This window comes from Mucor mucedo (genome assembly GCF_025094135.1).
Source record: "Mucor mucedo strain NRRL 3635 chromosome Unknown EV154scaffold_194, whole genome shotgun sequence".
Classification (NCBI taxonomy): domain Eukaryota; kingdom Fungi; phylum Mucoromycota; class Mucoromycetes; order Mucorales; family Mucoraceae; genus Mucor; species Mucor mucedo.
Genome location: NW_026252478.1, coordinates 40,344 through 67,320, shown reverse-complemented (window position 1 = coordinate 67,320; position 26,977 = coordinate 40,344). Strand labels below are relative to the sequence as shown.

At 37.7% G+C, this 26,977-nt stretch overlaps 7 protein-coding genes across 7 annotated transcripts; 3 read left to right on the top strand and 4 right to left on the bottom strand.

Annotated features, from left to right (window-relative positions):
- Positions 1 to 14,869: 14,869 nt before the first annotated feature.
- On the bottom strand, positions 14,870 to 16,376 carry EV154DRAFT_474069 (uncharacterized protein). The gene is made up of 5 exons (XM_051597951.1): positions 16,345 to 16,376; positions 16,179 to 16,287; positions 15,660 to 16,114; positions 15,520 to 15,602; positions 14,870 to 15,460 (listed from the first exon to the last, which is right to left on the bottom strand). Exons 1-5 carry the CDS (start codon positions 16,361 to 16,363, stop codon positions 15,173 to 15,175), a joined length of 954 nt encoding a protein of 317 aa, XP_051451266.1. The 5' UTR covers positions 16,364 to 16,376; the 3' UTR covers positions 14,870 to 15,172.
- A 2,733-nt stretch (positions 16,377 to 19,109) lies between these two features.
- Positions 19,110 to 19,286, top strand: EV154DRAFT_431542 (uncharacterized protein; the record flags this gene model as incomplete). Its single annotated transcript, XM_051596617.1, has 1 exon — positions 19,110 to 19,286. A coding segment is annotated over one exon (177 nt), but the record flags the coding sequence as incomplete, so codon positions are not given.
- A 1,088-nt stretch (positions 19,287 to 20,374) lies between these two features.
- EV154DRAFT_529570 (GTP cyclohydrolase II-domain-containing protein) lies at positions 20,375 to 21,790 on the top strand. The gene is made up of 2 exons (XM_051603690.1): positions 20,375 to 21,087; positions 21,168 to 21,790. Exons 1-2 carry the CDS (start codon positions 20,423 to 20,425, stop codon positions 21,616 to 21,618), a joined length of 1,116 nt encoding a protein of 371 aa, XP_051451264.1. The 5' UTR covers positions 20,375 to 20,422; the 3' UTR covers positions 21,619 to 21,790.
- EV154DRAFT_529568 (GNL3L/Grn1 putative GTPase-domain-containing protein) lies at positions 21,735 to 22,613 on the top strand. The gene is made up of 4 exons (XM_051603689.1): positions 21,735 to 21,821; positions 21,880 to 21,993; positions 22,058 to 22,140; positions 22,208 to 22,613. Exons 1-4 carry the CDS (start codon positions 21,809 to 21,811, stop codon positions 22,487 to 22,489), a joined length of 492 nt encoding a protein of 163 aa, XP_051451263.1. The 5' UTR covers positions 21,735 to 21,808; the 3' UTR covers positions 22,490 to 22,613.
- Positions 22,603 to 24,014, bottom strand: EV154DRAFT_607519 (uncharacterized protein). Its single transcript, XM_051607615.1, has 2 exons — positions 23,709 to 24,014; positions 22,603 to 23,628 (listed from the first exon to the last, which is right to left on the bottom strand). The coding sequence occupies exons 1-2, from the start codon at positions 23,794 to 23,796 to the stop codon at positions 22,637 to 22,639; spliced, it is 1,080 nt and encodes a 359-aa protein (XP_051451262.1). The 5' UTR covers positions 23,797 to 24,014; the 3' UTR covers positions 22,603 to 22,636.
- A 310-nt stretch (positions 24,015 to 24,324) lies between these two features.
- Positions 24,325 to 24,564, bottom strand: EV154DRAFT_395183 (uncharacterized protein; the record flags this gene model as incomplete). Its single annotated transcript, XM_051595175.1, has 1 exon — positions 24,325 to 24,564. A coding segment is annotated over one exon (240 nt), but the record flags the coding sequence as incomplete, so codon positions are not given.
- Positions 24,565 to 25,508: 944 nt separating this feature from the next.
- EV154DRAFT_111851 (actin cortical patch SUR7/pH-response regulator pali) lies at positions 25,509 to 26,601 on the bottom strand. Its single transcript, XM_051593906.1, has 2 exons — positions 26,269 to 26,601; positions 25,509 to 26,194 (listed from the first exon to the last, which is right to left on the bottom strand). Exons 1-2 carry the CDS (start codon positions 26,552 to 26,554, stop codon positions 25,716 to 25,718), a joined length of 765 nt encoding a protein of 254 aa, XP_051451260.1. The 5' UTR covers positions 26,555 to 26,601; the 3' UTR covers positions 25,509 to 25,715.
- Positions 26,602 to 26,977: the final 376 nt, after the last annotated feature.

Sequence of the window (26,977 nt, the reverse complement as noted above, 5' to 3'; positions counted from 1 at the left end):
AGAAACTTAATATTAATAGTTCTCTCAATGGCTTAGCAACTGATAGAAAGAATAGAACAGTTATTAGTATAAATGGTTCATTCACTTATATGTTGATATAATTATACTGCTGATAAACAGTATAAAGAAATAGTGTATGAATTAATGGATACCTATCTTCTACAACCAAATATACAAATTTCAATAAGATATTCTATATTTGGGATTGCATTTTATTCATTTCAAAGATAATGAATAAATGATCAACTATTATGTTCTATTGCCAATTACACTTGAAATACAAGTATGCATCTTTTACAGTAACCGTTGCATGATCTGATAAATACTAAAGATTTATTAGAATACTCATGCTCCCGATCCACTGATATGGGCAACGTTAACTGGAAACAATTTTAGCGAGTAGTATCCATTTAACCACAGGCGGGAAACAAAGTATAGATCTATCCTAAAAACAGAAAGGTTGATTCATCATTAAAACTCAGGAGAGTTGTGCAATATAAAAAGGATCAATTATTTCATAGCAGGAGAGTTCTTTTAGTCTATTTTTACCTCTAATAAAAATGTACTTTTATCTCATTACTTTTCTATGTAATATTTTGTCAAACACCACAAATACAAAAATAAAGATTTCTCTCTTCTACAGGTTGTTTTCGTTCATTGGATTTGTCTTAGGCGACGACTTTGAGGTTGATTATGTCAAAATGTCAGGCTTTTTTCTTTGCTACTCTAAAAAAAAACTTGATAGGTACTTACTCTTGATCTCGGATTCAACTGTATACTTTCTTTATTGCCAAGATGTTTAAATCACCGAAAACTAACGTCAACATATGTAGTGCACCTTCATTGAATCTAAATTGGCTGCCTGGTTTCATGTCGGTAGGGTAAGAAACCAACCTTTTTTTTAGGTCTTAAAACATTGAAACACTTTAACAGGTAACTGCTCTTGCTGTCTGTCTTATCTGTATGATTCTTTTATTCCAAGATTAAGAAGATACAAAATATGGACTCGAAAGTAGGTTATGTCTCTACATTAAATCTAAATTGACTGTCTGGTTTAAAGTTGCCAAGGTAAAAAAAAACATCTGTTTTTACATAGGATTCTAAAAAAACGGTTTCGATACATTGTTGCTCTTGGTCTCTTTTGTCAAGTCAAATAACAAAGAATGGTGTCGCTCTATCGTTGTTTAAGTCTATCTATTAAGACTGCCACTGGTGATATTGAACTAGTCTGGAGAATTTACTTGCCTTTGGCATTATCTTACGACTATAATCTTTGGGTGGATACCGATCTCTTAATCTGAAAGGACTGGACGGAAGCCAAGGCCACATTTGAGAGAAATTTGGTATCGGACGGGTATACAACTCGTTCATGAACAGCATTGACACCATCGAGGATTACACCAACAGGTTTCTCCGCGATATCTTTGAGGCAGGTCGTAGATAAACTGACCCTGGAATGGCGGAAAAGTATCGTACCTGTTTGTATGGACCCTGCCAATCGCAGATCTTGACGGTTATGGAATCAAGAAATCGAGACACGGACTCGTGGACCATCGAGGTTATCTCATCCATTGCAAGTACAATTTTTCGTGAAGGCCTTTTGCTATTGTTTACTTTACTGTTAGTCTTCTCATGCATTGTTGTTTTCGCACCAACATTTGGATCTAATATATATATATATCTTTTTTTACTCATTCGTATTGTCCACATTGAGCTCCTTTTTCACGCTTTAGCCTTTGGTTTTTCTTCTTTTTTTATTCAACTTTACTGTTGCCATTGAGCTCATGTTTAACCCATTATCCTCTGGTTTTTCTTCTGTTTTTTATATTTTACTGCTCTGTATCGTCCCCATTGAGCTCATCTTAAACTCATTAGGCTTTGATTTTTGTTCCGTTTTTTTTACTCATCTGTATTGTTCTAATTGAGCTCATTTTTAACACATTAGCCTTTGGTTTTTCTTCTGTTTTTAAAACTCATCTGTATCATCCTCATTGCGCTCATCTTTGACTCATTAGCCTCTGGTTTTTCTTCTGTTCTTTTTACTCATCTGTATCGTCACCCTTGAGCTCTTCTTTAACGCATTAGTCTTTGGTTTTTCATCCTTTTTTATTCATCTGTTTTGTCCCCATTCAGCTAATCTTTAACGCATTAGGCTCTGGTTTTTTTTTCTTTTTTCAATTTAACTGAATTGTCACCATGAAGCTCATCTTTAACGCACTAGAACTTGGTTTTTCTTCTGATTTTTTACTAATCTGCATCGTCCCCAATGAGCTCATCTTTAACCCATTAGCCTTTCGGTTTTCTTCCTTCTTTACTCATCTGTTTTGTCCCTATTAAGCTCATCTTTAACTCATTAGCCTTTTGTTTTTTTCTTCTCTTTTTTAGTTTTTTTTTTTTGTTAAAGAGAATAAAATGAGAATCTACTTTTTTTTGTTTACTTAATTGTTTCAACAAAACCTGACCAGAAATACAAAGTATGTGTTTAAGTGTTAACCTGGATTTCTTTACGCTCATTTTTTAAGCTCGTTATGAGTGATAACTTGGATTACTTTATGCTTACTTTTTGTCGTGTTATAAACCTTGTCTTCCTACGTTAAACCGAATTTGACGTATTCGGAATTAAAGATTGAATTTATTTTTCGTAGGACCACGGCAGGACAACAGTAGGTCTCCGTAGGACTCCGTAATAAATTTTCGTCGGTCCGGTAGGCTCCCGTGCACTTCCCACGGAGTGTGTTTAGGGGGGAAAATTGGACGAAAATCTCATAAAAGTTCAAGCTCAGCCCTGACTTTATAAATAGTAGTCCGTTGGTAGATTGTAGGGGAAAGTTAAATTTCCTTCTAACGAAATCGTAGTATCCTGTACCGTTAAAAGTCATGATACGCATACGATTTGGGTATTGTATATTTCTCTACGTTACGGGTTTGAGATATTACAATGCACCTGGGCAAACTTTGCGAGGCTGAATTAATTTTTTTGGGTAGTAAAGAGTCCGTCGAACGAGTTGCTGGGGGATCGTAACATCCTCTTGTTAAATACCCGTACGAAAAACCTTGTGGGATCAAATGAGTTTTTCTTGGAGTATCTTCCACATGGGCAAACTTTGCGTGGCTGAATTAAGTTTTAGCTGAACTGAAGAGTCCATTCGAACGGGTTACTGGGGTTGCGTAGCATCCTCGGATTAAATATCCGTAAGATGAAACTGTGGGTTGCAAGGGGAATTACCGTGGAAAGCTATTTTCACGAGGGGCAAACTTTACGAGGCTGAATTAAGTTTTAGCTGAAATGAAGAGTCCATTCGTACGGGTTACTGGGGTTGCGCAGCTTCCTCGGGTAAAATACCCGTAAGATGAAACTGTGGGTTGCAAGGGGAATTACCGTGGAAAGCAATTTTCACGAGGGGCAAACTTTACGAGGCTCAATTAAGTTTTAGCTGAAATGAAGAGTCCACTCGAACGGGTTACTGGGGTTGCGTAGCTTCCTTGGGTTAAATACCCGCAAGATAAAACTGTAGGATACAAGGGGAATTACCGTGGAAAGCAATTTTCACGAGGGGCAAACTTTACGAGGCTCAATTAAGTTTTAGCTGAAATGAAGAGTCCACTCGAACGGGTTACTGGGGTTGCGTAGCTTCCTTGGGTTAAATACCCGCAAGATAAAACTGTAGGATACAAGGGGAATTACCGTGGAAAGCAATTTTCACGAGGGGCAAACTTTACGAGGCGCAATTAAGTTTTAGCTGAAATGAAGAGTCCACTCGAACGGGTTACTGGGGTTGCGTAGCTTCCTTGGGTTAAATACCCGCAAGATAAAACTGTAGGATACAAGGGGAATTACCGTGGAAAGCAATTTTCACGAGGGGCAAACTTTATGAGGCTGAATTAAGTTTTAGCTGAAATGAAGAGTCCATTCGTACGGGTTACTGGGGTTGCGTAGCTTCCTTGGGGTAAATACCCGTAAGATAAAACTGTAGAATACAAGGGGAATTACCGTGGAAAGCAATTTTCACGAGGGGCAAACTTTATGAGACTGAATTAAGTTTTAGCTGAAATGAAGAGTCCATTCGTACGGGTTACTGGGGTTGCGTAGCTTCCTTGGGTTAAATACCCGTAAGATAAAACTGTGGGTTGCAAAGGGAATAGCCGTGGAATAACATATTCCACTTGGGTAAACTTTAGGACGCCTAATTAATTTTGGGCGGAAATGAAGAGTTCATCGAACGGGTTCCTGGTGGAGTTGTGTGAGCTCCCCTGGGTTTGAATACCCGTACAAAAAAACTTAGGCTTGCAATTGAAATAATAGTGGAAAAGCACATTCCACCTGGGCAAACTTTATGAAGCCGTATTTATTTTTGGCGGAAATAAAGAGTCCATCGCGCGTGTTCCCGGTGAAGTAATACCAGCTTCCCTCGGGTTGAATACCCGTTAGAAAAAACTGTCGGTTACAAGGGGAAAGTTCCGTAATACACCCACCTAGCGTGGAGCCTACGGAATAATAATGGGTCTCTGTAAGGGTCTGGGGGAAAGGTCTGGGGGAACGGGTACGAGGGTGGGCTTTATTTAAAAGGAATTGACGGAAAGACTTACATTTCAAATGAGGCTTGCAGCAATTACACAATCCTACTCGTCATCTAAAACAATCAATGCATGAACAGATTAATGAGATTCCCTTTGTCAGAATCTACATTTTATAATATACAGAAGCAGAACTCTGTTAACGATGGAGTGGTGAGCCATCGTATTTAAAAGGAGAGCAATTACAAAATACAGAGGTAGAACTCTTTTAATGATGGAGTGGCGACCCATCGTATTCTAAAGGAACTGACGGAATGACTACCATTTTGAATGAAGTCTGCAGCGTAATTTGACACAATTACATTAAACTCACCGGGTCTGAAAAGGGCCGCGGTTAGGACATAAATATTACATGGGTGATGTTGCATGACCCTACGCGCGCTACACTGATGAGTTAAGAGAGTTCATACGCTGGACCGAAAGGTCGTGCTATGCTTTTGCAATATCATCGTGCTGGGAATTTAGCTCTGTAACAGGACTTCCGTGGGGTTTCCTGCGGAAGGAATATTTCTAGAGGATTTTCCTCTTGAAACCAGTTACCGCCTACTGTGAACTGAATTAATTCACGGCGCTTGAGGGATGCTTCCGCTAGTCATAATGGACAGGCTAGTGAAGATGTTAACCGAACCGTCGTCAAGCTTAACGCTTGGTGTCCTACATTATTATTATTCGTTTCAAAATTATTTTAATATAGCATTTTGTTGGCCAGAAACTGGTTTTGACGCAATGTGATTTCTGCCCAGTGCTCTGTATGTCGAAGTGAAGAAATTTAACCAAGGGCGGGTAAACGGCAGTAGTAACTATGACTCTTTTATGGTAGCCAAGTGCCTCGTCATCTAATTAATGACGCTTATAAATACATTAGCGAGATTCCCACCCTCCCTTTTTACTTTCTAGCGAAACCAAAGCAAGGGAACGGGTTTGGCTGAATCAGCGGGTAAAGAAGACCCTGTTGAGCTTGACTCTAGCTTGGCATTGTGAGAAGACATAGAGGGTGTATCATAAGTGGGAGCTTCAGCGCCAGTAAAATAGCACTACCCTTATCGTATTTTTACTTAAACAATTAAGTGGGATCGAGCCGCAAGGCTCACCTTCTAGTATTACGCATTCCTCCGGGGATGTGACCCACGTTATTGACACTTTCGAGTGGCGAGTCTAACTGGGTGGGCAAATGTTTTAAAAGATAACGCATGTGTCCTAAGAGGGACTAAACGAGAACAGAAATCTCGTGTAATATTAAAGGATAATAGTCCCTTTGATTTTGATTTTCAGTGTGGCCTACCGATCTTTTAGAATCTCAAGATTTGAGGCTAGAGGTGCCAGAAAAGTCACCACAGGGATAACTGGCTTGTGGCTGTCAAGCGTTCGTAAAAATGTTTCTTTTTGATTCTTCAATTTTGGCCAACCACGTCATACAGAAGCAGAATTCTGTAAGGTTTGGATTGTTCACCCATTACTAAGAAACGTCAGCTGGGTTAAGACCGTCGTGAGACAGGTTAGATTTACCTTACTGACGGTATTGGTATTGTAACGGTAACTGAAGTTATTACGAGGAAGTCTTCATACCGATAGTTGGTATTTGCAGCTGGTTCAAAGACCAACGCCACGAAGCTTCAATCTGCTGGATAATGGCCGAACGCCTCTAAGCCAAAATCCATGCTGGAAACAGGGCCATTATATGCTGGGCCGAAATGTCAAAGTTGACTTTTCAATATCATCTTGCTGGGATTTTAGCTTTGTAAGGGGAATTCCATCGGTTCTCCTGCGGCGGGAACAATCCTAGGGGATTTTTTTCTGGAATCATGTCACCACGTACTGTGAACTGTATTAATTCACGGCCTTTGAAGGATGCTCTGCTAGCCATAATGGGCAGGCTAGGGAAGATTGTAACTAAGCCGTGGTCAAGCTTAGGCTTGGTGACCTTAATTATTATTATCCAAAACAGTTTATTTTTAAATTATTTTAATGCAGGCTTAAAAAACTCATACAAATAACTTCAGGAAACTCGCCTATAATTTTTTGTTGCCACCGTCAATCTCCGGATTGAATGAATCGTGGTCTCATTATAATTATTCTGGATATTAAGATAGTTTATTTCGGATTGTTGGTCTTTCCTGGGTTGTTAGTCTTTTCTGGGTTGTTGATCTTCCTGGTTGTTGATCTTTCCTGGGTTGTTGGTCTTTCCGGGATTGTTGGTATTTCCTGCGATGTTGGTCTTTCCTGCGGTGTTGGTCTCTGCTGTGGTGTCATCTTTCCAAACTAACATTTTTTGTTTTTTTTTTTTTTAGCATGGGAAGGAGGTTCGAGGGTAGATGTGTAGTGGTTGGATGCGTAGGGGTTTGGTGAGTCTACAAGGTGGAGGCCTCCTCGTGGCTAGACTTGGTAACGTTCAATAGAACGGCGAACGTCCACCTGGGCAAATTTTACGACGCTGAATTAATTTTTAGCTGAAGTAAAGAGTCCGTCAAACGGGTTACTGGGGTTGCGTAGCTTCCTCGGGTTAAATACCCGTAAGAAAAACTGTGGGTTGCAAAGGAAGTAGCCGTGGAATAGCATATTCCACTTGGGCAAACTTTAGGACGCCTAATTGATTTTGGGCGGAAATGAAGAGTCCATCAAGCGGGTTCCTGGTGGAGTTGTGTGAGCTCCTCTTGGGTGAATACCCGTACGAAAAAACGTATGCTTGCAAATGAAATAATAGTGGAAAAGCATATTCCACCTGGGCAAACTTTATGAAGCCGTATTTATTTTTTGGCGGAAATAAAGAGTCCATCGCGCGGGTTCCCGGTGTAGCTATACCAGCTTCCCTGGGGTTGAATACCCGTTAGAAAAAACTGTGGGTTACAAGGGTTAAGTTCCGTAATACGCCCACCTAGCGTGGAGCCTACGGAATAATTATGGGTCTCTGTAAGGGTCTGGGGGAAAGGTCTGGGGGAACGGGTACGAGGGTGGGCTTTATTTAAAAGGAATTGACGGAAGGACTTACATTTCAAATGAGGCTTGCAGCAATTACACAATCCTACTCGTCATCTAAAACAATCAATGCATGAACAGATTAATGAGATTCCCTTTGTCAGAATCTACATTTTATATATACAGAAGCAGAACTCTGTTAACGATGGAGTGGTGAGCCATCGTATTTAAAAGGAGAGCAATTACAAAATACAGAGGTAGAACTCTTTTAATGATGGAGTGGCGACCCATCGTATTCAAAAGGAACTGACGGAATGACTACCATTTTGAATGAAGTCTGCAGCGTAATTTGACACAATTACATTAAACTCACCGGGTCTGAAAAGGGCCGCGGTTAGGACATAAATATTACATGGGTGATGTTGCATGACCCTACGCGCGCTACACTGATGAAGTTAAGAGAGTTCATACGCTGGACCGAAAGGTCGTGCTATGCTTTTGCAATATCATCGTGCTGGGAATTTAGCTCTGTAACAGGACTTCCGTAGGTTCTCCTGCAGAAGGAACATTTCTAGGGGATTTTCCTCTAGAAACCTGTTGCCGCTTACTGTGAACGGAATTAATTCACGGCGCCTGAGGGATGCTTCTGCTAGCCATAATGGACAGGCTAGTGAAGATGTTAACCGAGCTGTGGTCAAGCTTAGGCTTGGTGTCCTTAATTATTGTTATCCAAACGAATCCATTTTAGAATTATTTTAATATGGGCGTAAAAACCTCATAAAAACAACTTTTAACAACGGATCTCTTGGCTCTCGCATCGATGAAGAACGTAGCAAATTGCGATAACTGTTGTAAATTGCAAATCTAGTGAATCATCGAGTCTTTGAACGCATATTGCGGTCAATGGTATTCCATTGACCACGCCTGTTTCAGTATCATAAACTACCCCACATTTGTAAATCTTGGATTTATGGATGGGCGATGGGAGTTTACCGGAGGTTCTTCCTTCGGTTCTCCTTAATATAATCTGGCAGAAAGAATTGGCTGTAGTCTGTGGATGCCATTACCACTTATCCACAGTTGAAAGGGTTTTGTGCACTAAGTCCGTGGGCACTACACAGTTGAAACCGGAGGCCACCAAAATAATTTTTGTTTAAATGATCTGAAATCAGGTGGGATTACCCGCTGAACGCCTCTAAGTAAGCGGAGGAAAAGAAAATAAAAATGATTTCCGTAGTAATGACGAGTGAACAGGAAAGAGCTCAAAGTTGGAACCTGTTTGGCTTAGCTAAACCGGATTGTAAACTGTGGAGGTGTTTTCCTGGCACGCCTGGTAAAAAAGTCCTTTGGAACAGGGCATCATAGAGGGTGAGAATCCCGTCTTTGGCCAGAGCTGTTGCCTAATGTGATACATTTTCAAAGAGTCAGGTTGTTTGGAAATGCAACCTAAATTGGGTGGTTAAATGTCATCTAAAGCTAAATATTTGCGAGAGACCGATAGCGAACAAGTACCGTGAGGGAAAGATGAAAAGAACTCTGAAAAGAGAGTTAAATAGTATGTGAAATTGTTAAAAGGGAACCGTTTGGAGCCAGACTGGCTTGATCGTAATCAGTCTAAGCTTCGGCTTGGATGCACTTTCGATCTTTGCCTGCCAACGGCAATTTTTTCTGGGGGAAAAAACTAATGTGAAACGTAGCCCATCTCGGTGGGTGTTATAGTCCTTTAGAAAATACCCTGGATGGGATTGAGGAACGCAGTGAATGCTCTTTAGGGCAAGATTGCTGGGTGCTTTCGCTAATACATGCTAAAATTTCTGCTTCGGGTGGTGTTAGTGTGTAAAGGAGAAACTCGCCTAGTATATTTTTTATTCGCTTAGGTTGTTGGCTTAATGGCTCTAAACGTACCGTCTAGAGACACGGACCAAGGAGTTCAGCATTAATGCAAGTATTTGGGTGACAAACTCATATGCGATGTTAACAAGATTGACACGAGATCTTTTAGATGTGTAGGTCATCTCCCGAGCTCGTACAATTTTTGTATCAAAGCATACGGTGCAAAAGCATTAATGATGAGACCCGAAAGATGGTGAACTATGCCTGAATAGAGTGAAGCCGGGGGACACTCCGGTGGAGGCTCGCAGCGATTCTGACGTGAAAATCAATCGTCAAATTTGGGTATAGGGGCGAAAGGCTAATCGAACCATCTTAAAGCTGGTTCCTGCCGAAGTTTCCCTCAGGATAGCAGAAGCTTATAGGCATTTTTATGAAGTTATATTTGTAAGATGACATGTTTTCTTAAATGAATCATTGATCTTGAATGCAAAGTTTCTAGTGGGCCATTTTTGGTAAACAGAACTGGCGATGCGGGATGAACCGATCGGAAAGTTAAGGTGCCTAAATACACGCTTATCAGATATCATAAAGGTGTTATTTTATGCAGACAGTAGGACGGTAGCCATTGAAGTTGGAATCCGCTAAGGAGTGTGTAAAAACTCACCTGCCGAGTGAAGTAGCCCTGAAAATGGATGGCGCTTAAGCGTGTTACCGATACTTTCCCGTTATTGTAAAAGCGAAGCAATAACGAGTAGGCAGGCGTGGAGGTTTATTTAAACTGTTACGAAGCTCTTGGTGTAAACCGGAGTGAAACAGCCTCTAGTGCAGATCTTGGTGGTAGTAGCAAATATTCAAATGAGAACTTTGAAGACTGAAGAGGGGAAAGGTTCCTGGACAACATCGTTTGGTCCAGGGTTAGTCGATCCTAAGAGATAGATACGTGTTCAATTATTGGGCCCGCCTATCGAAAGGGAAACCGGTTAAAATTCCGGTACTAGGACGAGGATTTTCTGCGGTAACGCAAATGACCTTGGAGACATCAGCGTGGGTTCCGGGAAGAGTTATCTTTTCTTTTTAACAACTAAGATAGACCTTGGAATTTGTTTAGCAAGAGAAAAGGTTTATCGGTTGGTAAAGCACAGTGCGTTTGCTGTGTCCGGTGCATTCACGATGATCCTTGAAAATCCAAGGGAAAAAATAATTTTCTCGACTAGTCGTACTCATAACCGCAGCAGGTCTCCAAGGCGAAAAGCCTCTAGTTGATAGAACAATGTAGATAAGGGAAGTTGGCAAATTATCCATAATTCGGGATTAGGATTGGCTCTAATGGTTGGGTAGATATGGACCTTGGCTTCTTTCGGGCAACCAAGCGAACCCAGTCTATCACTAACAACCACATTAGAACTGTTACGGACAAAGGGAATCCAACTGTCTAATAAAGGCACAGCATTGCGATGGCCAGTTAGTGGTGTTGACGCAATGTGATTTCTGCCCAGTGCTCTTAACTTCAAAGTGAAGAGGTTTAACGCGTGCGGGTCAATGGCGGGAGTATTTAATGCTCTAGATTAAACGAGATTCCCACTGTCCCTATCTACTATCTAGCGAAACCACAGCCAAGGAACGGGCTTGGCAGAATCAGTGTGGAAAGAAAAACCCTGTTGAGCCTGACTCTAGTTTGACAGTGTGGAAGGAAGTATGGGGTGTAGCATAAGTGGGAGCTTTGGCGCCAATGAAAAACCACTACCCATACCAATTTCACTTGAGTAGTCAAGTGGGGAGTTAACTGGGTAGTGCATCTGTTAACGCAGGTGTGCTACGGGGGACTCAACGAGAACATAAATCTCGTGTAGAATCATTGGGTAAAAGTCCCCCTATTATCTATGAAAGTAGGGCCTTGGATCCTTTGGAGTCTCATACATTTGAGGGTAAAGAATCCAAAAAAGGTTACGACAGGGTATTTGGCTTGTGGCAACGAAACGTTTTTAGAGACGTTGCTTTTTGATTTTTGATGTCGGCTTATCCTATCATACAGAAGCAGGAATCTGTAAGCGTTGGATTGTTCACCTACTAACAGGGAACGTGAGCTGGGTTTAGACCGTCGTGAGACAGGTTATATTTATCCTACTGATGGTATTGGTATTGTAACAGTAATTGAAGCTAGTACGAGAGGAACCCTTCATTCAGATAATTGGTATTTGCGTCTGGTCGAACGGCCTTCGCCGCGAAGCTACATCTGCTGGATAATGGCTGAACGCCTCTAAGCCAGAATCCATACTGGAAACAATGCTATTATGTGTTTTGAATTGTAACAGAAGTGTACACATAAGGCCTGTTGCCTGAAAACCTTTAATTGTGAGATACGCCTTGCAGCGGAAAGGCTGCTTGGTTGTACTTGCAAATGATAATGCTAATACTTCATGACGTTAAATCGCGTGCAGACGACACGAAATGGACGGGGTATTGTAAGTACTAGAGTAGTCTTTGTTGCTACGATGTACTGAGATTAAGCCTTTGTCATTGAATTTGTTCCTCCGGGAACGATTCGCTTAAATAAACTTGTAAAATTTTTAAAACATTACGAGATTAGGTCACGCCATTTTACAAACAAAACAATTTTTATCTACAAATATTTTAATCTTGTACTTATGGCCGATTAAATTGACTCACGCTATTCTTGTCAGATTATCGAATGTTGTTTTGCATGGAGAACAAAATTAAAAATAAACCAAAAGCGATACTGTTAGAACTTGAATACCACTTTATTATGGACGAAAAAAATATAATTAAAAAACGTGTTAAAAAATGTAATCAAAAACGTATTGATGGTCTATGAGAAAAAACTATGGATATTTATATAAAGAACTGGGATAGTTTTAGGGAGAATATTAAGCGCCTTATTGGATCATGATCTAATAATCTGGTGATAGTAAATAATCAACATGTCTTTAAATTTAGCCTTTCAATACTGAGTACATAAATATTAGTCAGAGGGACCAACAGTTATAACATCAAATGACAAGAGCAATATTTTGCTCAGGGAAACTATTAATTTTCTATAGTCCAGGCCCATTCTGTGGTATTTGACAAAATATTACAATGGAAAAGTAATGAGATAAAAGTATAATTTTATTAGAGGTAAAAAAATATACTAAAAGAACTCTGCTGCTATGAAATTATTGATCCTTTTTATATTGCACAACTCTCCTGAGTTTTAATGATGAGTCAACCTTTCTGGTTTTGGAATAGATCTATACTTTGTTTCCCGCCTTGGGTTAAATGGATACTACTCGCTAGAATTGTTTCCAGTTAACGCTGTCCCATATCAGTGGATCGGGAGCATAAGTATTCTAATAAATCTTTAGTATTACGAGACACTTATTTATCAGATCATGCAACGGTTACTGTAAAAGATGCATACTTGTTTGTCAAGTGTAATTGGCAGTAGAGCATAATAGTTGATCATTTATTTATTCTCTTTGTAATGAATAAAATACGATCCCAAATATAAAATGTCTTATCGAAATTTGTATATTTGGTTGTAGAAGATAGGTATCCATTAATTCATACACTATTTCTTTATACTCTTTATCAGCAGTATAATTATATCAATACATAAGTAAATGAACCATTTATATTAATAGATGTTCTATTCTCTCTCTCGGTAGCTAATCCATTGAGAGAACTATTAATATTAAGTTTCTCTTTCTAATAATTCTTGATTGATCGAGAAGTTTCTCTTCTCGATCGGTGATATCGTAACTCAGCGTTATAGCATTCTGTATCCCACTGTCATTCGTATATCGTATTTAGGCCAATCTTGTGATAAATATGGGTCAAGAAATAAAATAAAACTTTTGATAACTTTATTGTTTTTTTATAATAATAAAAAGACAAGAAGGATCCGTCTAGTTGAATAGTTAATTTCTGCTTTTATATGAGGTTATTAGTAGTCACAATAATGTCAATTGTTGTGGATTGTGATCGTGTAACCTAATTCGACTACGGTATAATATGGCTAAATACCACAAATCATACAATCTTTAATATAGAAGTATGTACTCGTAGTAGGAGAAGTTATATAGCAGTATATATGTGTATGCTGGTATGCAACATCAAAGGTTGTTATAATTTCATGATCTAATTATTTAACGATTTGCTTATTTATTCTTAAGTTAATCGTACCCAAGTACGACAGTTGTGTTTATTTTGGTGCTGGTCCTTAAATTGATGCAATTTCATAACTTGTGTGTACTCCTGTTAAACTTTAAAGCGCACTGACAGCCTGACTAATAACTAATCATTTGTTGAGCGTATTATTGTTATGATGGCGTGGTTCAACGCAATGGTTCCCTGTAATAATTGTACTTAATATAGTACATTATATTCAAGCTAAGGTATCTCCATATCTTTAATAGATAAACACCATGACAGGTTTTTGTTGAATGCTTTAAAGAAAAAGCCTTGTGCTATCCAGCTATTTTGTAACTGGCTGATTCTTCTTTTTATGTGGAGGTCTAAAGTTAACGCATTGGTAACCATTCCTATAGCCAGTGGAAGACGTAATGAGGTACATCAATTACTTAAAATTGAAGGTAAAGCCGGATTCAATTTTCTTACTCTTTAATAGGAAACAAGGACGTCCTGATTATAGCGAACTTAAAAATAGAGGATTAGAAGCCTTAAAACATGTTTGATAGAACGACTTATATATTAAGGTCAGACTTTTCTTTCTTCCTTACTGACCATTGGGACTTTGATCTACCCGATAAGAAGTATCGTCTTTATAGTTATAAAAAGAGGATTCTGTTCGAAACTAAAACAGTTTTTCACCTGCTAAATACCTCACTTGAATTATTCGGTATTGATTCGTAAAGCTTTCGTGTGGACATTTTGAAACTTTGAAACGGCATGAACAGATTGATTAGAAATTGGCTCTCAAAAATATACTGTATATGCACACGCGCTTCTTTATTTGGTTGGATGACGAATAGATAAAAACAGAATTCGAAAATAGTTGACGGAAAGCGTCAAGTCTATTGTCATATGAGTACATAGCATGAAATTCTAAAAACCCTCATTCCATAAGCTTGCTTGGAAAGATTGAATTTAGATCAAAGGAGATTACGGCGGATCATTACCATAGTTTCAGATAATTTCCATAAGGGAGTAAATCAATTTTTTAAATGGTATTATATTTGGAGTTGACGAAGTTTAAAAATAAAGACATCTACAGTAGCAATAAAATATTGGGATCGAAAGTATGGTGCTTTTTATGTATTTTTAGAGGGTTCGCTGAGTTCATGCTGAATTGTACGTTGCGCTCCAATTTTTTTTTTTTTTTTTTTTTTTTTTTTGCAATAAGGACGAAATCTACAATTTCTAAAATAAATTACACTGATCTTCTACATCTGACTACATAGCTAGTAGAGTCAGTGTAAGAATAAATATGTACCTAACGCGGAAAGACTATTGCTCTATTTGAAACCTCTCTTTACGAAATCTACTTTTATTTATCTGTTTAACAAAAGTTTACTTATAAAGCAGAAGCAGGCGTTTTAAAAAAAAAGGCCCTGGACGCACAATAGCTTCGTTGTAATATAAAGTATACGGCGCAGTTGGTGTGAAACAAATAACGTCTTACTGTGTGTTCTTATAAGTGTTATTACACCCGTTGATGTAGATGTGTGATTGATGCATTCGCTGTGTATAAGACATGACCTTTCGTTCATCCGTGTACCACATTAAATCATCGATGCATAAAAGTAGCCTCTTCTTTTTTTTTTTTTTTTTTTTTTTTTTTTTTATTATCATTATAATTAATATTAGCACTAGACATGCATGTATGTACAATTTAGTTAGCCTTCTTCAAGGGACGATCAACCTTCATAGCTTTATAATCTCCATTGAAACGAAGACCGAGCTTCATAATCTCAGTAAAAACATTCCAATCCATGATCTTGGTTGTAGCTATTTTCATCACTACAGTGATAGGTCCCTGATCAGACACAACAATCTTACCCGCGTTGCGACAGATGGTGTCGGCAATGATGGAAGGAGGAGAAGAAAACTTTTGAGCAGAGGTGAGAGCACTCATCTTTCCGACATTACTGTAAAAGTTCGAGTCAATGGGAGAAGGATGCTACAGAAAAAGAAATTAATATGTAATAGAATAGGCTGATAGATGATGGATTAACTTACAACAACTAATACATCAATCTTGGATTCAGCTAATTCAGCGGCGAGGGAAGCAGCAAAAGTGGTCAAGAAAATCTTACTGGAAGCTAAAGAATAAATAAATAAAATTGTACTACCAGAAAGAAAAAGAAAAAAAAACTTACAATACAAAGCAGACATGGGGTTAGGAATGAAACCAGCAGAAGAAGATGTATAAGTGATCAGACCAGTTAATTTCTTATCCAGCATTTCGTTGGCAAAATGATGAGTCAAGGTCAAACCAGAGGTAACGTTGGTATGGTAATTGGCCATTTCACGCTTGAGGGTAACATCAGCGTATCCACCCGTGGTAATAAAACCAGCATTGTTACACAAAATTTGAACATCAATATCCTTCGTGGCCTCCTTGACAGCACTCAAGTAAGTCTCGCCTGTAGCTTCTGATAAATCACAACCGACAAAACGGAATTGAACTGAAGGAAATTCTGCAACAATGGTTTGCTTAAATTGAGCTAATGTAGCATCATCGAGCGCAACTACAACAACATTAAGTCCCTGACCAGCAAATTTACGGACAATGGCAGCACCAATACCAGAGGAGCCACCAGTGACAAGAGCCCTTTTTTTTTAACAAACGTTTAAAAATTGGGTATCTTCGGGTTTTACATTAAAGTTTTTCTTACCATTGGGCGTTATACTTGGTCTTCAAGTTTTGTTCAGGGCAACCATAAGCACCGTAAAGAACTAAGGCGAGGTAAGGAACCACAGCCAAGACACCGATCCAGAAAAACACTAGGTGAATAAAAGATATGAGTATAAAAGATAAACACGACTTTCTTCCTCACTTACAAGGAGTAATGAAGTACATGATGATGAAGAAGAACCAAAAAATCTTTTTTTTTTCATTTTATTTGTTTACCCGCGTCAAGCTCCATTTGAGATTGAATAAATTGTTTAGAAGATCCCAACCTTGTGTGACTCCGTCAAAGTTCACAATGGACAATTGTAGCACCACAATCATAGAGTGAGAGAAGGCATGCGCTGTGTTTATAGGTATACTTTAACATGAGCTCTTATATTAAATATTTTATAAAAGCAGCCAACTTTCGTGCGTATAAAAGATGGTTTATAGAAGCACTTTTACATTTCTGCACGGGGAGCCGAAGCTCCGTTTTAAAAAAGTTTATTTCAGGCAAAAAGCTGCTTTATCAATAGTTTTGCATTGCCAGTGAAATCAAATCATGAAGGTATTAATATAAGATCACATAGAATAAGTCACTTTTCGAAATGTACTGCTTCAACCTTCATCTAAAGATACCAACCCGGGAAAACAGGATTTTTTAAAACCCAACTCTGACAAAAAAAATTGAAGGGAAGAGAGGTTTTGATTCCCATTTTGAAAACTACGCATAATACACTACTAAATTAACAGTAGAGTTGTTTCTTGGGAAAATAATGTGTAAAGTGGACAGAATAACAAGAGCTATGAGACTATGCAAGCCTATAGGTTCGTAATGCAGCGCGATGACTGGCCAGCAATAAAAATTTGGAATAGAACTCTGTATTGAGGGGATACCAAGGGCGTGTTAGTAGTAGAAACATGATTGTTGAATAAAGCGTTAAAAAAAAGGCAGAGAACACGATGCAACCCAAAAGCTATAGTAAAAAAGGGCGTGGGGAGATAAAACTGAAAATAAATGGCATTACGTGCAAGACAACAATTAAATAAAAAGATGGCAAAGGCAAGAAAAAATACCCCATTTTTAAGTGGAAATCAGCTACACGTTGTTATACCGAGAAGATTGGATTGATAAGACTACGGATGAGTGGGAAGCCATTTACACATTGCGGATAAGTTTGGAAAGAATGGAACATCGATCTTATAGAAGACTGAAGATTAATGGTGTAAAGTGAGGACTCTGGAAAATGGAGCAACGTATCCAAAATTATTTTTCGTTGTTCATGTCCTTGTAAATATGCTCAAGGTTGAACTTAAGTACTTTTGCTATTAAATTATCTACAGCACTGATGATATAAAATTATTATGAGCGCATAAGAAATGTTTCGTAAAGATGACTTAAACTAATGCATGGTGAAGCTCTAGGTACCGAATGTTGTAGTGATATATTTACTGTATACCAATTTAGAATAGTTGCAAAGCCCAGAAATATAAAAAGCGTAACAAACAGCCCATTTGGTTTTCCTTATCAAAGAAGGTGGGGAAAGAAAGAAGTTACAGTACTTCATCAGCAAGTCATCCTGGATTTCAACTTTATCATTTTCTTTTTTCTTTTTTGTTTAACAAGCTAAGGAACCGACGCTTGCAATTTTTAAGTGTGTAGAAATTTAAATTTAACAACTCTGACTTTATAGTAGTTAGCAGTGAATTAAGATGATATAAGCTATTTGCATGTATTCCAGATTATCTCTTATCAATATCCAACTGAAACAGCTGCACCACATGGTCATACCACCAATTTAAATGAAATGAGGGCAGCTGAATTCTGTTAACGTCTAATTCAACTCGTCCATGTTTTTTTATATATTCTGTAGAATTCATGCGGTTGGTTGAATTTTTAGTGGGTTTCCAGTTACCGCTTTCGTCAGACGTGTGCATGTAGTCACGTCCTGTTTATAAGCAGTAAGAATTAAAAAAAAGTCTTGTTTCCTACTTTTGTTTTATTTTTTACAATACATTGACCATGCTTCAATTCTGGTCGGTTTATAAGAAGAGAGTCACTTGATACTGGAACATTTAGGTGCATTTACAGAGGTAACATTGACGACACTTACATGTCTTTGACTGTTCTACTGATATATTCGGACCATTTTTATTTACAGCGATTGATACCCAAAGAGGAAAACAAGTAGCCTTAAAAGAGGATTGTAGGAAGTACGGTCGAAACGATGAATTCTATCACGAATATAAAATATATCAGCTCTTGGGTAAACAAAGTGGCGTCTTGGATTTGGTTGCTTTTTTTTTTCCAGGAAAACGGCAAAAAATACCTGAATTTTACTTTGGTCGGTAACGATCTGGAGACCATAAAATATCTATTCGATGCACCTTGATTTAAAATCTGCTCTAATCATTGCTCGTCAACTAGTAAGTAGCATTTGGATAATCTGAAATTTTCACTGTCTTTAATACTTCTCCTTTGTAGCTTCAACACATTGAACTTCTGCACAAAAATCATTCCGTCTATACATTTGGGACAAGACAATGTTATAATTAAACCTTTTATCTTTAAGCATTTGGGTATCAATCATTGTGATATCAAACCTAATAATTTGGGAAGGTTTTCTAACGTTACTCATAAGTTCTATATACTGGATCTTGGGATCAGCAAACAATTTAAGATCGACAACTATCATATAGAGAAAGAACCGGCTTTACACTTTGGTATGCCAGCATCAACAGTCATAACGGTATCGGTAATTTTATATGTTCAATATTGCATTTGAAAACGACTTGACTTTTTTTTGTTACAGTCTTTTTTCGTCGACAAGACCTGAAATCCATAGCATATGTACCTATTTGTTTACGAAAAGAGTGCTTGCTGTGACAAGGCCTCCCAAAATGCCCCCGTGCAGAAAAATAAAATAAGATACTTGAACTAAAATTAAGCATCCCCATCGATAAATTATGTGAAGGACTTTCACCAGAATTTAAAGAATTATTGGTATGCGCTCGAAAGCTGTCCTTCAGCCAAACCCCAGATTATGCACATTATCGAGGCTTATTTGACAGTCTTCTTTTCAAAAAAAGTTTCAAGGATGACTATATTTAGCAATGGGCTGTAAGTAGATATACCTACGTCTATAAATATTGCCTATGTCCATGCACCTTCTCGTAGTCATATAGACACCAAAAGATTATATTTTTTATAAAGCAACTGGAAATTAAACGAAGAAAGAAAAGACAGGAAGAACAGCTCCAGAAACAAAGAGAGCGTGCTAGAGCAAGAAAAACCAAGATGCGAAAGAAATATATTGTCCCAACTTCCGAATAAGACTTGCTCTTCCTTAATCCTTTGCAAGTAAGGCGCGCCGTCCTGATGCAAAACATGCGAAATGCCCCCTTCCGCCAATTACCACATTTATATTATCCATCACTGGTGAAAGAACTCAAAACTGGAATATGTTAGTTTATTTCAACATGTCTTTAATTGACAAATATATAGTCTGGTACACACTTTTTATGTACACTTAGATCACATTTGTCAAAATAAAGGCACCTATCTAACTTGGGATTGCAAAACAGCAAAATTTAGATTGTTTATTTAACCTTCCATCTTCACAATAATAATACGAAATTAGCTATCTTTACATACACTATAACAGTTGCTTTATTTCTTTATGTATTTGGCGTAATACAACCACCATTTCCCGATAGACGTAGGTCTTCTGTTGATTTTAAGATTACTTCCTCTTCTTTTCTCTTTTCTGCACGAGTGGTGAATAAGCTTTTTCGTAAAATGTCGAGATATATAGTACTCACATGTCTTAAAGAACTATCTTACATCCCTTAATGTAAATAGACAAACAACTATGCATTTCCAAGTGTTATAAAAATTGTTTATCTAGCTTAACCCATGTTATGCTTGACAGGCTGAGTAAGGATATCCCGCATGCATTTCATTGGCTTAGGAGTTTTTTTTTATGCACTGCTCAACTTGTATAATTAACATGTAAACATAAATATAAAAGATGTATGTAGCAATTTATATGGCTTATGTGTTTCTCGGATGACTAATAGGAAGACAGCTTACAGAGCAAAAAAATAAGTAAATGTACAAACACGGAGATTTAAACTGACAAATACAGATGTTAAAAAGCTGATTAATAAACAAAAAGGCCGGGAATCTTGTTTTCTTCTTTTTTTTATTATTTTCTTTTTTACTAACACATAGACGGATTATATATTATGAGTTCTACATTATTTACATTATTCGGTATGAATGTTGTGTCAGACTCACCACGATGTGATAAAGAAAAAGTGGACCATCCACCCACAATCCATGAATACATTGAATTTCTCAAGAATCAAGTGTACTCACCTAGCGCGGTGACACCTACGCTTGTACCTGACAACCAAGTGAAAATCCAATGTCAAGTGCGTGCCCGTATTCCCACCACCGAAGGAGGTGAAATGTACCTTTACCTCTACAAGAACAACCAAGACACAAAAGAGCACTTGGCCATCGTCTATGGTGATGATATCCGATCCAAATCCTTGGATCAAACATGGGAAAATGAGACCATCATGAACCGCATTGTACGGGGTGCTTATTATGGTAGATTACAAGAGGTCGTGAATGATGAATCTCGTACTTTGGCCTTGACAGAGGATCAAGAACAATATTTAGAAGCACAACAGGCAAAAGCCAAAAGTCAATGGAAATTATCATCGGATCCTCCTGTGGTACGTATTCACTCCGAATGCTTTACAGGTGAAACTGTTCATTCAGCTCGTTGTGATTGTGGTGAACAATTAGACAGCGCCATGGCACAAATGCAAGAAGCAGGTCGTGGTGTCATTGTGTATTTGAGACAAGAAGGTAGAGGTATTGGCTTAATGGAAAAGTTAAAGTAAGTTTTTTTTTTTCGGTGACAAGTGAACACAAAAAAAGAGAGAGCGAGAGACTGACAAGTATTTGATGACAAAAAAGGGCATACAATTTACAAGATTTGGGACATGACACAGTTGCAGCCAATGTATTGTTAAGTCATCCAGCTGATGGACGTACATATGGTATTGCCAATGCTATTTTGAAGGATTTACAGCTTTCGAATGTGCACTTATTAACCAACAACCCAGACAAAATTCAGCAGCTTGAGTCATTTGGAGCCATCAAGGTTGTGAAACGACAATCGATGGTGCCACGCTCATGGTCCTCGCCAGCCATGGCGGAATTAGCTTTAAGCGGAGGTAGTAATACAAACAGCGCCATGCCATCGCCTTCTTTACTTCGTCATGAATTATCTCGACTTGAAAATGCCACATCACCTGCTCCTTCTTCTGGTGCTTCCACTCCTCGTCATGAAATGGATAAATATTTAGCTGTCAAAGTAAAGAAAATGGGTCATATCTTAGATTTACCTGATGATTTGAAAATGTAAAGCCTTTTCCCAAATAATGGGTGGCTTTTTGGCCGGCTACCTATATCTTTTTGTGACCTTCTTTTCCAAATTAGAAAAAAAAAAAAAACCACTCAATACACCCCGCACCGGCAAATGCAATTTTTAAAAATAAAATAAAAAAAATAGCGAGATCTCCTTTCGAATCTCTTAATATACATCTTTTTAAACCATGGTTCCCAAGAGTGAGTTGTTTTATCCTGATAGTCAAGTTGTAAAATATTAAACTATTTCAATTCACAGAGATTCAAAGTAAGCGTGTCCGTACCGCACATAAGCATAGAATCTTGAAGCGTATTGTCGATCATCATCGTAAGGAACGTAGATCTGCCAGAAAGAATCCTGGACAACACAACAGTAAGTTTTGATAGTTACCAAAAAGTGGAGAATAGTGTGTCTTACTTGCTGTATCTCTCTTTAGAAACCAAGAAAGATCCCGGAATTCCCAACGCCTGGCCTTTCAAGGAAGACCTTTTGAACGAACTCGAATCACTCAAGAACGAGGTAAGATAAAGAGGACAAGTGTAAAGGGAAGACAGAGTGAAAACTGACTCTTTGTGGTTTATCATAGGACGAGAATGAAAAGAACAGAATTCGATTAGTCAACCAAGCTGAAAGAGCCAAGGCAAAGAAGGCTGCAAAGAAGGCCGAGATTGCTGCCAATATTGCTGCTTCCACTGCTGCTGCCAAGGTTGCAAAGCAAGCCAAGGAGACAAAAGCAAATGCAAAGACCGAAAAATCAAATGCAAAGGCTGCCAAGGTTGCCAGAGTCACAAAGACAGAAAAGATAGAAAAGGTGACTAAGGGTGTCAAGGCTGGAAAGGTCACCAAGGCCAAGGCCAGTAAGAAATAAATAACCACATCTCACTCACTCACTTACAACGCCTACCACCACTTCGCACAACAAACCCACACTTCATTACACACTTTAAAATCCCATATTGTCAATATACGTCTTTTTTTTATACATAACAAAACAATTGTTTTTTTTTTTAATTATTTATTTATTATCATTATCATCTATTTTTTTATCTTGGAATGGATCTTCAATCCTATGACTGGGTATTTGAGGAAATTGATTTGCAAGATCATCTTCAGCCATAGGCGTGATAATGGTTCGAACAGAGTCACTACGGTTTAATCCAATTCCACTTTTTCGGACAGAATTGACGCGCATGATTTGAGGTTTGGCTCGATTCACTTGAACTGCTGCCGCCGGTGCCTGTTGTCGACTCGCGACAGTGATCTTTTCCTCGTAATCATATTCACTATCATCATCCGTCGTATAAGTCATTGTACTGTTGCGTTGGCTGGGTCCACTATCGAAATTTGTCTGGATCTGTGCAAATGTCGCTTGATGTTGAGATAACCGTGGATTATTATTTAAAATGTGTGAAATTCGCTTGTTTTGAAGTGCAATGCGTTCTTCGAACTCTTGCGGTACAGTAGTAGTAGTAATAATTGGTGCAATGGGTGATATATCATCTCCATTTGTATTAGTATTATTAAATAAGGGTGTATTAATTGTATTTAACGCATGTGGTGGTGGTAGTGGTGATCTGGGTGACATGTCCAGACTATTGTGATGTTGATGACTTAGTGCTGCAACCACACCAGGATGCGGTGTAGTTGGAGGAGAAGCTTGTTGATAATGTACTTGCTGATCTTGACTCATACCCGACCTATTCGTAAAAGCAAAAGGTAATTGGCCCTTTTTCTTCCCGCGTCGAATATATAAATATACAGCTAGAGCAACTACTAGACCGAGACCTACTAGGCCACCTACAATACCACCAATCATCCCCGAGTTATTGGAAGCAGGCTTAGACTCCTTTACCAGCGGTGGTATACCCATAGCAGCACGATTTAAACAAACAGACGGTGGACATATACCACATTGTGTCATTGTGCGCAACATGCAAACGTCTTCATCCTTGCATGTGGGTTCGCATTCTGCTACACAGTTTATTGGGCTACACTCCGAGAGTTTACCTAATAATTTTTTTTTTTTTGGGGGTGAGGGGCTCTGGTTAATTTTATTTTAATTTGTTGATTGTTGCACTAGATATTACTTTGCGCTTTTGTTCCATGTATTGCAGTTATAACGAGAAAAACTATAGCAACCGTATGATGACCATGAACTAAATTACGTTTGTGCATTCAATTTTTTTTTTTTTTTTTTTTTTGTGAATATAAAAAAAAAAGTTGTTTGTTTGTCTTACAAAAAAAGGGTTTCTGAAAAAAAAAAAACGTCAATTAATGTTTATTATGAAAGCAAACGTCAAATGGAAAGTTGTTAAATACAGCAAAAAGTGAATGTAAAGAAAAAGGAAGAATAAAAGGGAAGGGAGAGAGAAAAAGAGTTTATTATTATTAATTTATTGAAAAATATAACACAAAGAAAAGTAATACACGACAAGTAAACCGAAACATTTAGTAAATCTGGCTTGTGTGACATTAGACAAGTCCCTTTACCAAAGGAGACATCTTATGGCACAGTGCTTTTTGCCAAATGTTTGAAAAGTCCGATCACTTTTTTAAAAAAAGATCGACCAATAGTGTGATAAAAAATAATCGAGACCCTTTTACTCAAATATTGGAAGTTGATCCTTTTATTGAGCCTATATAAGTTGATGTGAGATAACATCAAAGCATGCTACTGCCTCTTATTATTATGGGCCAAAGTATATTATACTTTGTTGGCCCTTTGGCAGACCCTTTTTCAATAAATTTCCAGTGATATTTGTCGTATAGAGACATCTTACTCAGATTGACTCGATTTTTAATTATCTGTAATGAATAAACTTTAAGCTTTTTGAATATTATCAATGAGGCATTCTTATAATGGGTGGTTTCCTTTTTTAAAGCAGATACACTGTATTCCAGAACTTTTAGTGAATCTTCAACGCTATGTGCTGTATTTTCTTTTCATTGATTGATAGACTGTCTCCGCAATGTATTAAGCTAAATACACAGTATATAAGTACTGATTTTATAGGTTTGATTATAATATCCATAAGTAAGAATAAAGATAGCTGTAGATCAAATGTGATAATATTAACTTTATGCTTCCACTATTATCAATTCTATATTATTTTGGGTTTTTAAGGCAGCAAGTACATTGATAAGCTTGTTGGGTGGAGCAGAACGAAGATCAGAATCTTAGTCTTATAGATTCAATTGGCTCAAGGATAATAAGGGGTTTCACACCTACAGGGAAAAAATCATCAATAGAAAAGTTACCTTCTTCCCTATCTCTCCTTGTCTATTACCATTTAAACCCAACAGAACCTATAATTTCTGCCAAACCTAATAAACTTGGAGAACATTCTCAACAAAGTGAGCTCTTTCATGATTTCGTACAAACTCAGGAACACTTTGACAAACCAAGTAAAATGAGCAAACTGTATGCTTGATAATTTCTAAAAATGTTGTGAATTGAGGTGTTAATTTGTCATCAGGTTTGAATGACCAGAGCATTTGATTGTATGGAATATAGGGCTCACCCCCGACAAATAGATGAAGCTGTCAACTAAATTCAGTAATTGTCGTGATTTGTTTGATTTTTGTTCATTTCTACATGCTTGGTATACATTTGCAGTCACCAAATTTGTACAGGAAAAAGAAGTGCCCTCTGTAATTAGAAAAAGAAGCACTTTCGTTCGGTGGCCACAGGGTATAACGAGATAATAGAGGATAATATAATGTGGTACGTGTGTCAATTAGGAAGCACACCAATAAGTGAAAATATAAACGAGTTTTCTTTTTTTTTATCTAACATTAGAAATAGTAAATTAAGTATCTAACGATGATAGCAGCAACAATACAATCGAGATGCAATATAAAACTAAAATACTCTTGCGCACCAAAGGTTTTTTTTTTTTGAAAAATTATTACAATTATTATTATATTAGGGACATGTATTGTCTTTACGGTATGGATGGTATAATATATAGTTTAACAGTGTAGGTTCCAGATCCATAGCAACTAAAAAGATAATTTTTTTTTCCCGCCTTAAAAAAAATGTTGACCTTTTTTAGTAGCACAAGAAATATATTTGTACAAATTTTTCTATAGTTTTAATGAGCAACAGGACCCATCTCATAGTTTTCGTCATTTCTTCTTGCCGCTTTTGGTTTTAAACAACAGACACTCAAGATAGATAAAATACAGACCAAAAATAGCGAAATAAAACCCGCCAAGGATAGCCAAGCTGAAGCACCTCTTTTAGTAGTAATCGTCACCAGGTTGTCTACAAGACCCCCAAAGAGGTCATCTTTAGCCTTGGTAATCCCACTCTTGACCAAATTAAATGCAACAATCTGTACAACAAATGTGGCAATACAAAATAGTAAAGCTAGTGTAGCAATAGTGAATAACGAAAAGGTACGACAACAGCCTCGTTTACTGCCCGTCAGTAGGTCGTAAAAGCTGTAACACAAAAGTAGAAAACAAATTGCTGCAGATACAATAAAGACACCTTTTTGGATTCCAGATAATGTTGAGTGAACATATTCAGGAATCTGTTCCTGAATCGTGTTTAATATGCCTGTACTGCCTATAATATATAAGGTTAAATGATGTGTGTGTGTGTGTGTGTTGGGGGGTAATTTAATTGAATTCTAACTTTACTGTATCTAAATCCAAAGGTGGGTGGTGTACATACATCTTCTGTACCATTATTTCCTTCACACAAGACAAATAATCCCACTGTTAAATAATCAGGAACACTCTTATCGACTGTATCGAGAAATCCACCAAATAGTCCACCGGTGCTGGAGGAGGCAGGTCTTGTGAGTTCAACACGAATGATATTTAATTTTCGAAGTCCACTGTAATTTCCAAATATAACAAGAATCTGCAAGATCAAGCTCGCAATGATTAGTAGTAAGATGACTATCTGGACTAATTTAAGCATTTATAGTTTAGCTATTGTTTTTAAAAAAAGAAGAAAAGAGAAATATGAAAAAAAGGAAAAAGAAGTACTGTTTATTTATAAGATTTTGTTTTCCTACAATTAGGGTAAAGCTTGAGAAAGGGGATCTTGTACATGTAAGGGGGGGCTATAGAAACAGAGGAGAGGGTTTATATGTACAGTAGACATTGTGTGACTTGGGTATTACAATTGTTTACATCATTTGCTTTCCGGGCATAAGCTTATTTAGTGGCATCACGGGTGTAACATAAAAAGTGCTTTTTAGTTACATTATTTCGACATGAAAAAAAGTGGCTCAACTCGATCTGTGCATCCTGTGTATGAAGCATCTTGGCGTTTTTCTTTTATAGTTACTTTTGTGTTCGGAAGACCGTCCTTTGAATGCTTACGTTTCTTCAAATCGAT

What these genes read in the sequence shown, in the direction of transcription:
- EV154DRAFT_474069 (XM_051597951.1), bottom strand. An exon ending in ACCAAGTATAACGCCCAATG is followed by an intron (nt 16,115 to 16,178) that starts GTAAGAAAAACT and finishes TTAAAAAAAAAG; the next exon opens with GGCTCTTGTCACTGGTGGCT. An exon ending in AGATTGATGTATTAGTTGTT is followed by an intron (nt 15,461 to 15,519) that starts GTAAGTTAATCC and finishes CTTTTTCTGTAG; the next exon opens with CATCCTTCTCCCATTGACTC.
- EV154DRAFT_529570 (XM_051603690.1), top strand. Translation starts at nt 20,423, where the DNA reads ATGAGTTCTACATTATTTACATTATTCGGTATGAATGTTGTGTCAGAC. An exon ending in GGCTTAATGGAAAAGTTAAA is followed by an intron (nt 21,088 to 21,167) that starts GTAAGTTTTTTT and finishes ATGACAAAAAAG; the next exon opens with GGCATACAATTTACAAGATT.
- EV154DRAFT_529568 (XM_051603689.1), top strand. An exon ending in GAATCCTGGACAACACAACA is followed by an intron (nt 21,994 to 22,057) that starts GTAAGTTTTGAT and finishes ATCTCTCTTTAG; the next exon opens with AAACCAAGAAAGATCCCGGA. An exon ending in TCGAATCACTCAAGAACGAG is followed by an intron (nt 22,141 to 22,207) that starts GTAAGATAAAGA and finishes GGTTTATCATAG; the next exon opens with GACGAGAATGAAAAGAACAG.
- EV154DRAFT_607519 (XM_051607615.1), bottom strand. Translation starts at nt 23,796, where the DNA reads ATGCACAAACGTAATTTAGTTCATGGTCATCATACGGTTGCTATAGTT. An exon ending in ACATGGAACAAAAGCGCAAA is followed by an intron (nt 23,629 to 23,708) that starts GTAATATCTAGT and finishes AAAAATTATTAG; the next exon opens with GTAAACTCTCGGAGTGTAGC.
- EV154DRAFT_111851 (XM_051593906.1), bottom strand. Translation starts at nt 26,554, where the DNA reads ATGCTTAAATTAGTCCAGATAGTCATCTTACTACTAATCATTGCGAGC. An exon ending in CACCTTTGGATTTAGATACA is followed by an intron (nt 26,195 to 26,268) that starts GTAAAGTTAGAA and finishes TATATATTATAG; the next exon opens with GCAGTACAGGCATATTAAAC.